Source organism: Molothrus aeneus, chromosome 9 (genome assembly GCF_037042795.1).
Source record: "Molothrus aeneus isolate 106 chromosome 9, BPBGC_Maene_1.0, whole genome shotgun sequence".
Taxonomy (NCBI): domain Eukaryota; kingdom Metazoa; phylum Chordata; class Aves; order Passeriformes; family Icteridae; genus Molothrus; species Molothrus aeneus.
Window position 1 is genome coordinate 9,204,054 of NC_089654.1, and position 14,084 is coordinate 9,218,137.

General features: G+C 60.4%; 2 protein-coding genes across 2 annotated transcripts in view; one reads left to right on the plus strand and one right to left on the minus strand.

The window, feature by feature from the left end:
* Window positions 1-523: 523 nt before the first annotated feature.
* On the minus strand, window positions 524-5,190 carry TSPAN1 (tetraspanin 1). The gene is made up of 8 exons (XM_066555909.1): window positions 5,127-5,190; window positions 4,945-5,009; window positions 3,737-3,943; window positions 3,273-3,347; window positions 2,492-2,590; window positions 2,000-2,137; window positions 1,451-1,534; window positions 524-1,200 (listed from the first exon to the last, which is right to left on the minus strand). Exons 2-8 carry the CDS (start codon window positions 4,999-5,001, stop codon window positions 1,147-1,149), a joined length of 714 nt encoding a protein of 237 aa, XP_066412006.1. The 5' UTR covers window positions 5,002-5,009; window positions 5,127-5,190; the 3' UTR covers window positions 524-1,146.
* A 5,667-nt stretch (window positions 5,191-10,857) lies between these two features.
* The window catches only part of PIK3R3 (phosphoinositide-3-kinase regulatory subunit 3), a 78,863-nt gene continuing 75,636 nt past the window's right edge, over window positions 10,858-14,084 (plus strand). The window contains exons 1-2 of the mRNA XM_066555212.1: window positions 10,858-10,933; window positions 11,498-12,159. Coding sequence (XP_066411309.1) covers window positions 11,844-12,159 — 316 coding nt within the window. The 5' untranslated portion in view covers window positions 10,858-10,933; window positions 11,498-11,843. The remainder of the gene's footprint in view (window positions 10,934-11,497; window positions 12,160-14,084) is intronic.

Genomic DNA, 14,084 nt, shown 5'->3' on the forward strand with positions numbered 1-14,084 from the left:
TAGCAGTATCTGGAAACCCTCCAAGCCCACCCACCTCCCACAGACAGAGGGAGGGCAGGTGCATCAGACACAGGCAGTGCAGGACAGCACTGGGGTGGAGATGTTCAGAGGGATGGATCCTGCCACCCCCAGCTCTCCACCACCCCATTCCGGGTTCCTGCAGCTGATGAGGACACAGGAACCCCCAGCCAGCCCTGCCTTTCAAGCCAAGCTGCTGCTCAGTCCCTTGCTGTGAGCAAGCAGTGGCTGTTGCAGAGGGCAGGGGCTGTAAGGGTGGTGTCCTCCCAGCACCCTGTCTGCTGTGCAAACACAGGGCTGCTCTGTTTCCAAGCACCTGAGCAGGTGGGGAGCCACAGGCAAGGAGGGCAGGGAGGCTGTGGGCAGGGCTGTGCTGCCTGCAAGGACATGGAAGGGAATGGGGAGGGAGGTGAGGCAGCCCTCACCCCTGCACCCCCAACCCAGCAGAGGGTATTTATTAAAGGCAGCACCAAGATCAACTCCAGAAAATAATTTGTTTCCAAGATGAAAAATTTATTTGCATTTCTTTACAGCAGGGAGAGGGGCTCAGGCACAAAATGGCACAGGGTACAGGGCAGCCTCAGCCCCTGCAGAGCCAGGGAAGGGCAGAGAGCAGCCAGCACCTCCTTCAGGGGACACATGGCAGCAAGGCCAGGGCTGGCAGAGGATGGGTGCAGGAGTAGATACATCCCCAGTGAGGGTGTAGTTACCCCCTCAAAGGGATGCAGGGGGACACAGCAGGGACAGTGTGAGAGCAGTACAGCACCCAGCTGCCAGGGCTTCTCAAGGCATCACTGTGCCACTGCCAGATCAGCAGCCCTGAAAAGCCCCTGTGCTGCTTTATCTCCTGCTGGCATCAGCCAAACAGACCAAGCAGCTTCTCCCAACACCCACCCCCCCAATCAAAAAACACCCCAAATCTCTATGTACAGGCTCTGTATGCCATATCAGTACAAAAATATACACAAACTCTACAGATCCCAGCTCAGTAGATCAAAATACAGCTACAAATCACAGTGCACAGGAGAGCATCAGACCTGGGGAGGGATGGGGTCCCCCTGAGAGCATGGCACGTCACAGGTGCACCCCAGCATGGGGGGTGGCAGGTCATCCTCCTGCCTCAGGGGGTCACTTCTCATCCAGCCGACAGTACAGGTACATGGAAACGGCCATGGCTGCAATCTGGGGGTGGCAAGGTGCAAATCAGCCCCCCTAAATGTGCAGCCTCCCTCCCCTTCCCAGCAGGGCTTTGGGTCACAGCCCTCTGTGCCCAGGGCACCAGTGGGAGGGCTGGAGGTGCCCAGGGAAGAAGGCTCAGTATCTGGAGCTGCAGGTGGTCCATGGAGCTGCCCCAGCCCCCTGGGGCCCCCAGGCTGGCCCAGCCCCAGCTCCAGGCACAAGGAGAGGCACAGAGCAGGGCTCAGGCACTCACCTCCAAGGCAGCGATGCCGGCTGCCACGCCGCCCGCCACCCCTGCGTTGGTCCTGATTTCTTCCAGGATCTGTTTGAAACAGCCCTGCACGAGGCAACCACACAGGTGAGGATGGCAAGAGGTGGCGATACCCCGACTGCCAGGGCACAGCATCCCCCAGGAAGGGAGGTACTGCTTCTCCAAGCCAGAACACACAGCCATGGGGAAGGTCTGAGGCTTCAGGGGCAACTCAGCCACTTCTCAGACCAAATATTGGGTGGGGAGCAAGGAAAGGAAGGGAAGAAGCAGGAAAATCACCCAAAAAGGCAGAGTGGTGCCTGGGTTCAAGCCCAGCATCAAGCATGCCACCCTATTCCCTTCAGGACCAGAAAAACATAACAGCTTTACTTGTTTCTACCAGGGAAAAGCCAAGGCCACCACAGCCTCCCCTCAGAACTTAAAGCCCATGGGACCACTGTGTGCAGAGCTGGGGCTGGAGCTACAGGACAGGTCTCCCTCCCCATGCCCAGGCACACCCCAAGCCAGGCTCTGCCAGCAGCACACCCTTACCTGGACAGCCATTTCTGCAGCCACTGTGCTGTTGCAGGGTTCCTGTGTGTCACAGCACTGCCCGGGGTAGCCATGGTGTGTATCATAAAAGTAGGAGTTGTTGAAGTCTGTGTAGTTATTCAGGCCACAGCAGTGAACCTAAGAGGGAGAGAGAGGAAGGGATGGGAGGAGCATCCTTCAGGTCTCCCTCCATGCTCTGACACCATCTGGACCCCACTGGCTCATGGAGGGGGTCACCCAGCTCAACCCTGCCTCAGTGGGCTGCTCAGTAGTCACCTTGGGACCAGGGTTTTGCCCCACACACCATCACACACAGCTCTCACCCCACCAGGTCCCAAGCAGGCAGTTCCCAGGAACCTGGGGAATTGAGGAGGTGGTGACAGCTCAGCACATCCAGGACTGTGATGTGTCCCCACTTCCCTCTCACTGTCCCACCCAGACATGCACCTAAGCCCATGTTGGGAGGATCCTGACCCACAGCGCTCAGCACACCTCTGACATGGTGACATTCCAGATCTGTGTGAATGTCTCATCCACCCCATACTTCTCCTTCAGCAGCGGGGTCACCAGCCCTGTCAGTAACGTCTCTGCCTGGAAGAAAGGGCAGGAAAACACAATCAGAGAAGGTCCTGGGGAGCACCCCCATACTGGTCTCAGCCTATGGAGAGGAGACCAAAAAGACCCAGCATGGCCAGCAGTCACACCATGGCCATTTGACCCACAGAGAGTTTTTCTCTTCCCCACCAAAGAGTGCTTTATGGCACAAGGTCACTTATGCCCTGAGTCATCTGATAAGCAGCGCTAAGTGAGGGAGCCAGGAATGAGTTTGCCCTGTGGCTGACTTCTCCAGTGCCTAATGAGGCAGTCACCTTTCTCTCCAGGTGGTTTCTCAGGTGCTAATAATAGGGTTAGTTTGCTCAGCATGAGGCAATAGGAACTTCCTCCTCCAGTGGCTCCTACCCTCAGAGGTGGGGAGGTGTCAAGCCTAAGCTGGTTCAGGACTGAGGGGCTTGACAGAAAGAAGTGGGCAAGACTTGTCCTAAAAATATGAGGGTTATGATATAACAGGAAACCCTGCTCCCACCACCCTCAGGCCACTCCAGCCTGCCCACCTACCTGGTGCCAGCAGTGACCAACATCCCAACATCCCTTCCTCCTGCAGCACTGATCACTCTGAGCAGCCACACCCATGGGCAGCCCATGGCTCCTGTTTTCCCAAGGGGTAGGACACGTCCCACACCAGCCCAGCCCAAGACTCAGGGATTGCACTCACAAGACCTGTGAAGACCAGAGCCACCACGGCAGCAGCAACTTCAGCAATGAAGATGATCAGCACCACTGAGAAGAACTAGGACATAGCAAGGGAAGGGAGGTCAAACCACAGCCAGAATCCTCAGGGGCCCTTGGAACTCATCTGCCTCCCCAGGGCTCCAGCCCTCCTGCCTCACTGCCTTCAGCCCTGCTCCTGGGCAAGAGCAGCACAACCTTGGGGTCCTCCAGCCCTCCACCTGCTTGGGGCTGGGCTCTCTGGACTCTCCAAGAGAGAGACCTCAGCTCAGCGTGACCCCTCCCTCCTCTCACCCTTTCTGGGGCAGACTGAGTCCAGCACTGCCTTTCCAAGGGCCACCCAGACTGCCACCACATGGAAATATCCACAGAGAAATCTGCCCACCAGGCCTCTCCCACCACAGATGCAGCTCAATTGAGGCTTGATAAGGAGGTCAGCCAGGTCCATACCATCATCAGGAGACATTTGCTCTCCTTCTGGGCACCGTAGCACCCGAGGAAGCCGATCACCAGCAGGATGGCACCAATGACAATGAGGAGATAGGCCACATTCACAACTTGCAGGATGCTGGAGGACAGCGTCCCAAATATTTTCAGGAATGACTCTCCATCCACTTTGACCCAGATGCCAACTCCCAAGAGGGTCCCACCACTGAGCTGGGAGGAGAAAGGCAATGTCAGCTTCCAGGTAGGCACGAGATTTGATACTCGGGCAAGGCCTTGGCACAGGTGTTTCTCCCCTTGGCAGTTTTTCCCCACACCAAAGCAAGACTTTGTGGCACTGCAGGCAGCCCAGGGCACTGCCAGACAGCTCAGTACTCTGAAACACACCCCACACCCCCTGGGCAGTGCCACAGCTGAGGGGTTTCAGTGCCAGCAGTGGAGCAGCCAAGCCAGCAGTGCCACCACGATCCCACAGGGCCAGTGCAGGCTCTGGCCACCATCACACTGCCACGAGCTCCTCCATGCAGGGCGGCTGCCTGCCCACCCAGAGGAGAAGCTGAGCAGCCCCTGGCCCCAGACAGTCCTGGGCAAGGTCAACTCTGGGCTGCCGGCAGTCTGTGCCAGCCCTCCCCTCTGCCCCCTCGACCGTCCCCACCACACTCAAATCCTGGCAGGGGCTTTACAGAGGGAGTGTTTCAGCAGAGCAAGCCAGGAGGCTCTGCACCCCCTCCTTCCCAAGGCTGTGTCCTACCACAGCCTCTTCCAGGTGGCTCCTGCAGGGCCAGGGCAGCTCCTGCCAGCTCCGCTCCCTTTGCCCCGGGTGGCAGCAGAGCCTGCATGTGCTCTGAATTCCCGACATCCAGGAGCCCCAAAGCCACAGTCACACACGGGGGCTGCTCCCCTACAGAGGCAGGACCCTCAGGCAGGGAGGCAGCGAACCCACTGTTCCGGGGCATCACCACCTTGCCAAGCTTCAGCACAGCGAGGAACAGGGGCAGCTGATGCAACAGCCACGGTCCCCAGAGCACGGCACAGCCCGCTGGGCTCGGCGAGTCCCACCTGCACCCACCTGCCCACACTCTCCACCCCATGGCCCACAGAAAGGAGCCCGGAGGGGCAGGGGAGCGCGGCCAGACCCAAACCCACCCCACACCCGGCTCCGGGGGCTCCCCGGGACCCCCTCCCGCGGACCCCAGCCCCCGGGGCGCACTTACGAAGATGGCCAGGTTGAAGAGGATCATCATGACCTTGATAAAGGTGAAGCACCCCATCTTTGCACCTGGGGAGAGCAGAGAGGTTACCGGGGGAGCCCCCACACAGCACAGCCGCTGCCGTGCCCAGAGCCCAGCGCCCCTCCAGGTGTCCCCACGGGCGGGGAGGGACAGACACAACTTACCTGAAGGGAGAGCAGATCCCAGCGTGCAGCCCCGTCCTGCCCAGCCCGCTGTGCCTCCTCCGCCCCGCCGGTGCCGCCTTTTAACGGGGCGCGGCCGGGGCCGCCCCCGCCGCCCGAGCCCCCCGCCCCGCCGGGGCCACCCCCGGGCAGCCCGCACCGGAGCCCTGCTGCCCTCTGCCGCCTCCCTGGGACACTCACGGCTCCCGGCCCTTCCCGTAGGGTCCCTCCTGCCGTGGGGACACTGCCCCGGCGGTGTTCGAGCCCCGTCTGTCACCCGCAGCCGTGCGGGACCAGCGCGCCGCCCTCCTCCGTGCTCGGGGATCCCCGGCTGTGGCACCCCAGCACTCACAGGGTCACACCCCGGGTCACGGCCTCCCTCTCCAGCCACGGCCAGGGCACCCATCCCCGCAGGGCGATTCTGTGCGTGACCTGCTGCTGCTCCCCTCCTCAGCACCGCAGGGGTCTCTGCAATCCCCAAATGTCCTGGGCCAAAAGAGAGGCTGGCAAAGGAGGGCGCTGGGGGACGGCCCCAGGAGCTGCTTTGCAAAGGAGAACCCAAGGCTGCACTGGCCGTCCCCGATGCTGCACAGCCAGGAGGATTTTTGCTGGCAGGGACACAACAGGGTGACGGCGGGAGAGGACAGTGACAGCCATGACAGATGCCAGCACTGGAGCAGTCAGCAGAGACCTGCCATTGCCTAAGGGCTGCCAAAAGTGATTTTGTTTGGAAAGAAGCTTTGAAAAAGGGCTGGTTTCCCACAGAGGAGGACTGCAAGAGGCACACAGCCCAGAGGGGGATGCTGCCTCCCCAGGCCTGGCCCTAGCAGTGGTCCCTGACTGTCCAAGGGCTCCTTTGGGGCAGGAGCTGGTGCTGGTCCCCTCACCAGAACCCACAGCGTGTCCCTTCAACTTGTCATCAAACCACAAAGTGATGCAGGAGGCAGGGGAGACCTCATCCTGCAGGAAACCAGGCTCTGTGTGCTCAGCACACTCCACCCCACACCCAGCTCCCCCCAAACCCCACAGCACATTCCCTGCCTGGCTGTAATGATACATTTCAGCAGGATGAAGTCAGCCCCATTGGCTCCAGCCAAATCACAGTGGTATTTGGGGGAAGCCTCTAACCCTCCCAGGCACCCTGGGTATGAGCACAACCCCTGCTGCAGCTGGGGCCTGTGGCCCTCGCCCCCTCACTGCCTATAGCCTCAGCCCTTTCCTGCAGCAGCTGCCAGGAAGCTGCTCAGAGTCGGGGCCAAGCCTTCATTCCTCTCCCAAAGGGGGACAGCTGCTCCTAAACCCCCTCTCATATTGCCCCTCTCCCAAAAGTTGCCCCATCCCAGGCTGGCCCTGTTTGCTGCACACAAACCCCACCTCAAAAATAATTTTGGCAAATATGTGAATATTTGCTCTCCTTCCCAATCATTGCCAGCCACAGGGGGAAAATGAGGACAAGCTATGGACTGCTCCCCTCACCTCCTCCAGTGCCTGGTGCCACAGCCTGGGGTTCAGCTGCTCCCCAGCATCCCCCACCTGAGCCCCATTAGGGAGCCAGGGCTGGATTTTCTGGTTCTCTGGGAAGTCCTGACCTGACCACAGAAGGACGAGTCCAGTGACATTCCCATGTCCCTGCTGCCCAGCAAGGCCACACCATCTCCCTGCTGTCCCCATCCTCTCCCACAGGCCAGTTGGATCCTCAGCATCCCCCTCCCTGGAGCATGGGGATGCCTCTCACCAGGGCAGGGGCAGCAAAGCTCCTCCAAGCAGCTTCCCTGGGACACTGAGAGCAGGGAAGTGGCCTCAGTTTCCCTCCTGGTAAAGCACTGGGTGAGAAGCCCCAGGCATCACCAGCCATGGAGACCAGCCAGGTCTGTGACTGACAGGATTTTGGGATATCCCCAGCCAGGTGAGTCCCTTGCAAAGGGCTTTCCCATGTCTGTTTTGGGCTGGCAGCATCTGCCCAGCTGTCTGTCCAGCACCCAGACACCTGGGCAGCCAGGATGGATGGACACACTGCAATGTGCCAGCGATGAACCCGACTTTGGGCTTGCAGATGGAAGTTACTGAATGTTGCAGATTTGTGCTGAATTCATCACTTCCCACCTCCTGATGTGGAGAAATAAATATCTGCATCAGCCAAAAGTTTTTGATGTCTTGAAATATTTCAGTTCTCAGCTTCGAAAGGAATCAAAGCATTTTGGCTGGAGAGCTGGGGAAATCCCAGTTCCCCCACCCTGGGAGGGACCAGGCAGTGGGACCACACCGATTTCCCTGTGGCTGCAGCTCCCGCTTCCGGGGGAACGCTCCTCATTCCTGTGGTTATGTGCAAAACCACGGCCGGAGTGCCAAGAGCAAGAGCTGCCCCATCTGGTGCTGCGACCTCTGCCAGTGGGGCCCGGGGTGTAAATGCAGGGGTGAGAAGGGGCAGTGCCAGTGTGAGCCAGCAGTGCCTCGCCCTGTGCCTGTCCCTCAGGGGAGGATCTGCCCCTGTGCCTCACAGGGATGATAATGTGATGTTAATCGCGGTACTGTCCCAGCTGTGCGCTGATAACCAACGAGGGGCCCGATGTCAGCATCCCTCCTTTGCACCGGGCAGATCCCATTTCCTTGCTCCCCACGCGTGTCCAGGCCGGCAGATCCCCTTGCATTACCTACCAAGGGCCACGCCGGGGCGGCGGCTGCCGCGCAGAGGATGCGGAGGGGTCACACCGGGACGGCTCCGTGCGAGCGCCGCCGCTCCGGGGCCGCTGTGGCTGTGCCGGCTCGCCAGCCACGGTGCCCAGGGCTGGAGGGCGCTGGAGCTTCCTGCTCCCACCCAGGTCGGGTGTGGGACCCGGCCCAGCCCCGCTGCCCAGAGGGGTGGCATTGAGGTGTCATTGTGTCCCCAGGCTGGGGTGCCCTGCCAGCACCCCCTCCTAAAAGGGGGTCCTTGTCTGATCTGACCCTAAAAGCTATCGGCCAGCTCCTGGCAGCTGCCTTGCTGTGAAGCTTCAGCCCTGCAGAAAGGCAGGAGAGAGCCCCAGCAGCACCTCCAGCCTTTCCCTCTGTCCCTGGGGTTTTGTGCAGCCTCCCCAGGCTGGGGTAGCCCCAGCCCAGCAGGCAGTTTGGGGTGGTGGGAGCAAGTGGTGAGAGGCTGTCCATGGATGCCACACTGGGAGGTGTTTGAAGAGGCTCTCCCTAAATCAGAATCCACACAGCTCAATGCTGGGCACTTCAGAAGAAAACCAAGAGACTTTTCCTGCTCCTAAAGAGAAAGCAAAGCCAGGCCCATTCCGAACTGAGGAAACAGTGGTGATACCAAAAAAGCCAACTCTGAAATGTCAAAGGAAATCAAAAACCTTTTCTCTACCTTTTTTTCTGGCTGGGAAGGGCTCAGCCCACTCTGCAGCCTCACTTTCTGCAGCTGGGCATGTCAACAGCTCTATTTCTGCTCTATTTACTCACAGCCATGTGGCCAACTTCCCTGGACATGAGCATGGCAGCCCCCAAAAGCAAAGAGGGGAGCAGTGGGACCCCTGCCACTTTGGAAACGCCAGGACAGGCAGCCAAGGTGAGCTGAGCATTCCCTGGAGATGCTCCCACCAAGGGTTGTCCCTCCAGGCAGGGGAGGAGAGAAGCTGCAGAAGGGCATGGGGACCCCATTGGGGACACATCACTCTCCTCCCCACAGAGCCACCCACCCTGGGCTGCCCAGACAGGGAGCAAAGGGGGCCTGAAGGGAGCTGTGGGCTGCAGGGAGCAAGGACAGCTCCTCCTGCTCTCTCCACAGAGCAGCCAAGGCCAGGCAAGCCACGGCAAAGCTCTCATTGCCATGAGCGCTGCTCATTAATCCACCGAGGGTGGGTTAATCAGGGCCTGACAAGCAGCTCCTCTGGCTCAATCAACAGCAGTGAAGGTCTGGAGCACTTCTTGCAGCCTTCACAGGGTGCTTCTGAGGGCCCTCTGCCCAGCCTGGGGGATGTGCCAAACCCTGGGCTGGAGTGGTGAGGGGGTTTAAATTGACCAGGTAGGGGTGACACAGAGTGAGGGACAGCCCAGGACACAGAGTTTTGGGGAATGATCTTGGTGCAGAGCAGCTGGAATGGGTGTCAGGGGTGCTCTGGGGGTTCTTGGGACAGGAGCCAGCCAGTGAGAGCTGGGGTGATGCTCAGCCCCACCCAGCCATTGCAGGGCTGGGGGCAGTGGAACTTGGCTCCTGCAGGAAATGGTGCCTCTGTGTTTGGGGACATCAAGGGTGCATCAGGAGGGAAATAATTGTCTTGGCTGGAAAAGACAGATGTCTGCTAAGGAAGGCAGGAGCCTGCCTTGAAATGGAGATATCTGCCCTGGGCAGGAGGGATCGCATCAGCAGCCTGGGAAGGGGAGATGAGGGGTTCATGCCAGGCTGTTCCCCTGCCCTGAGCTGCAGGACTGTGCTGATTCCTGGCTGTACATTGGATGGATCCTGGGACAGGATGGGTGTGACACTGGTGGGGATGTGCCCACCAGCCTCCCCAGCTCCCATCCTGTCCCAGGAGGGAAACACCTCCCTGCCTTTCCCCAGGCATTCCCCAGAGCACCACTGGCCCTGTGCTCAGCCTGGCTGACTTCACAGCCCTGTGGGACCCACTGGGGAGAGGAGGAGGGGTTCCAGACACCCAGCAAAACCTCTTCACCCCTGGTGGGACACAGGGATCATGACTGGGGAAGCGGGACTGTGAGGAGGGCAGCACCTGGCTGTTCACAGCCACCTCTGACCCCATCCCACCAGCAGAAATGAGACAAGGGAGAGAAAATTCCCTTCCAAACCCCAGGGACCAGCAGCTGGGCTGGATCCAGCTGGGGAGTGGGGCAGTGGGGGCTGTGTGCTGCCCAAGGAAGTGCAGCTGAGGAGGAATCCCCCAGGATGCTGCTGCCCTGCACCATCAGCCGTGCACTACAGGGAAAGGAAGGGGAGTTGCTGAAATTATGGATGAGAAGGGTCATACATCTCCTGCACTGCTCTGCTGGCCCCTGAGTCTGCTTCTTCAGTTTTCCCAGAACCTGGTGTTCCTCCTTGGACTTCATGCCACCCCTGCACTGCTGCCTGCAGTGGCTTGGATTCAGCCAGCATGCATTTCCCAGAGCCTGTGTTTTAGGTACCATCTATTTTTAGGATGTCCAACCTGCAGCAAAGACAAGGAGCCACAACCATTTCAGAGAAGTCAGCATGAGAAGCAAGGATTTAGGAAAAAAAAAAAAAAAGAACAACAACCAAAACAAGCCTTTGGGAACATCACATCCATCTCCCTGTGCCTCACAGACAGACAAATACTGGGATAGCTTGTCCAAGCTCAGGAGGAGAGTGAGGAACCAGAGCATCCCTGAGCTGGGATTCTCCATGACGTCTCCTGCCTGTCCTGTGCGTGTTTTTTAGCCTGGTTAAGGGATGGGATTCTGTGTGGGTGCACAGGGAGATCCGCCTGGCATAAGGGGGGTGTCCATGGGGCGCTGGTCCCCTCCTGTCCTTTAGCACCCCTAAGGATGGATGGAGACCCACAGATGGGAGATCTCCATCCTACAGAGGATGCAATTTGGGAGCAGAGATGCTGCATCTGGGAATGAAGTCATCCACCTACTCCTACAATTCTCCCTCCTCCTGCTCGGTAGCCGGGTGCCCCCCGCCCCCCGACGCGCTGCGGCGGGGGGGCCACCCGGCTACCGAGCGGGAGGAGGAGGAGGAGGAGGAGGAGGGACGCTGACATCACCGCCGGAGCGCGGCTCGGCGGGGCCGGGAGCCGGCTCCGCTCCGCTCCCGTTCTCTGCTCCCGCCGCTGGAGCCACCGCGCCCGGTAAGGCTGGAGGGGCGGCGGGAGGGCTCTGGGAGGCGGGTGGATGGCTGGACAGACAGACGGCTGCTGCTCATCGTCCCTCCACCCCTCTTCCGCGGGGTCCTGCTGGAAGCTGGGGGACAGTGGGTCGGCAGCAGCACAGCCTTTCCCCCCAGGGATGATGTCACTCTTGGAGGAATACATAAAAATGCACCAAAAAAAATAAAAAAAAAAAAAAAAAAGGAAAAAAAAACCCCAAACCAAACCCATATGAAAAATCCACATCTTCATTTGCCAGCTCCGTGCAGCAGTGCCAGGCTGGAGCTGCCGGAGGGGAGCTGCGTGCGGCAGGAGGTTTCTCAGCACATATGTCTATTTTAAAAACCCGTGGCGTGATCTCTTGCCCTACTTTCCAGACTCTTGCCGGTACTTTCCCTGCGTGCAGTGGCCGAGCCCTGCTGGCGGGAGCTCCCTGGGAAGCAGGAGCCGAGGGAGCCGCCGGGCTCTCCCTGAGCCGGGAGCCGGGCATGGGGGACGGGTCAAGGCACAGCTTTGGTCACTAACGCGCTGCCCTTCTCTTGGCAGGGGAGGGGTGTCCCCAGCACGGTGCGGATGAAGCCAGGCTAACGAGGACCCCGATTGTCCCCTCACCCCCAAGAGCCTCATTCGCCCCCCTCCGCCTGCCCCGGTGAAGAAACAGCTCCTTGCCCACACCTGAGCCAACGGGTGCCAGGCACTGCTGGGGCCTCACAGCAATTTTGGGCTTGGAGGGTCAGCGGCCGCTCTCCATCCCGCAGATTTGCCAACAGCGAGGTTTTCACCGTGTGTGTGCAGGGAAGGGAGCGCTCCCAGCCCCGCAGTGCCCCAGCCCAGGCACAGCTGCCCCGAGCGGCCCCAATGCCCGGCGGGCCGGGCCCGCGGTGACCCCGCCATGGCCTCCTCGGACGGGCTGCAGTACCGGGCCCTCTACGAGTACCAGAAGGACCGGGAGGAGGACCTGGCGCTGTGCCCCGGGGATGTGCTGACCGTCAGCAGGGCCGGGCTGCTCAGCAGCCCCAACTACAAGGACGGGGACGAGCGCAACCCCCAGGGGTGGCTGCACGGCGTCAACGAGCGCACCAAGGAGCGCGGAGACTTCCCCGGCACCTACGTGGAGTACCTGGGTCCCGCCCGCATCGCCGCCGCCGCCACCAAGGCCCGGCCGCGGCCCCTGCCCCTGCCGCCCGCGGGGACCCCCACGCCCTGGGGTGAGTGTGAGGGGAGCAGCACGGTGGGAGCCCACGGGTGGGTGTCCCCTCACCTGGTGGTGAGGGCGGTGTGGAGCCGGGTGGATGCTTGCAGCTGAGGTGGCTTGGTGGGAAACCACGCTCGGGATGGGGATCCAGCCCCCGAAAAAGTTGTCCTGGGAATTATCTGCCCTGGTGTATGGAGGCAGCCTCAGAAGGGGCAGGGGGTGCCCAGAGTGTTGCTACCCCGCAGCCAAACATGCTGCAGGGATTGCTCCTCACCAACATCCCAGGCTGGCTGCCGTGCTGGCATGGAGTGTCCAAGGGGATCCACATCCATGAGAGCACAGGAGAAGATGCAAGGCTTCTTTGGCCCTTCAAAGAGGAGCAGAAAGCTCCGTGGTGGCCTCCAGGGACCTTTTCTGCAAGTGCTCCTCTCCCCACCACTGCGGCACCTGATTCAGGCTGCTCTCAGTGCCCGGGCGAGTGCTGGCCCTGGGCCAGCTCCCAGCCTCACTGTCACTTTGTGCAAGCTGGGACAGGGGACAATCCTGGCAAGCGGCGTGGTGAGTCCCTGGGGGGCTCCTGTGTCCCTGGGGGCTGCAGCAGAGCCCTGGGGGGACGCTTGGCAGGACCCTTCCTGGCACAGGGGCCTGCAGCCATTTCTCTGCCTGGATCTGCCCAGCTGGTGCAGCCGGCTCTGCCCTCACCACTCACCGTGGCCAAGTGTGCTGGGGCCAGGGGGGATTTCACAGCAGTTCCACAGTGTACATGAGCTAAAAAAAAAAAAAAATCCAAAGTAAGAATGCCCCCTTCCAGCCAGGTATATCCCAGTGACCCCAGTCAAAGCCATGGTGCTCCCCTGCTCGGGATGGATGGAGCAGAAATGGCTGTCGGTGCTGGCCTGGGGCTGGGAGAGCGGCATCGCCTTCAGCCATGGCAGGAGAACCTGCCCAGCTGCTGGTCTGGCACCCCAGACACCCTCCTGGCCAGTCTGGAGCAGCCCCTGTGCTGCTGGGTCTGGGTTTAGAGGGGCACTCACTGATGAGGAGCCTGTCTCCCTCCAAAATATGGTTCAGGACCCACTTGTCACTGTGATTTGAGGGGGGACCACCTGGTTCCTGGGCTGAGCACCATCCATGTCCATGCGTGGGGCTGCCATGCAGCTCCTGATGTGCAGCCCCACAACCACATGGGAAGGATGCTGGGCCCCTCCACACCTCCCCTCCCCAAAATGCAGGTGCTCCTCCCCGACCAGTGCGCCAAGGCAGCCGCAGTCCCAGCAGCACTGGTGAGGCTCCGTGTGCAGCTACGTGCTGGATTTGCAGGAGGGTGGAAGCCACTTTTGGGGGTGTTTATCCTGCCAGATGAGGGGTTTGAGCCCCCTGGCCAGTCCAGCTCAGTGGTGAGACCTCTGAGTGTTCAGGAGGCAGAGCCCTGGAAAACTCAGTGCTGTGTGGAGATTTCGGGGCACACAGGAGCAGACCCCAGGGCTCTCCAGCCCTGCTCACAGGGAAGGTGAAGCCACCTTCTTGTTCCTGCCTTTGCTGCCCCTCATGCAGGGGGTGCCTCGGGCTCCTCTCTGGGGGAGATGTGCCCAGGGACCCCTGCCCAGAGGTGCTGGGGATGTGGAGATTCCCTGCAAACCGAGGAATGTCCGCAGCAGGAAATGCCTCCTGGCCAGAGAGCCTGGCCCACCAGGAAGGTCTCAGTGTAGGCACCCCAGCCCTGCGTGCACTCAGGTGAAAGGATAACAAAATTTTTAAACTGTAAAATCCATAGTTTTTAGAAGGGAGAAAGCCCTAAAGCCAGGTTTGGGGGTAGGTTGGGGAGGCTGCAGGACATGCTCTGGCCATGGCCAGGTGTCCAGCCCTGCTGTCCAGGGGGACACTGGGTGCTGCCTTCCCAGTGTTGTCCATGGGGTGACCCTCCCTGGGGTGATGCCA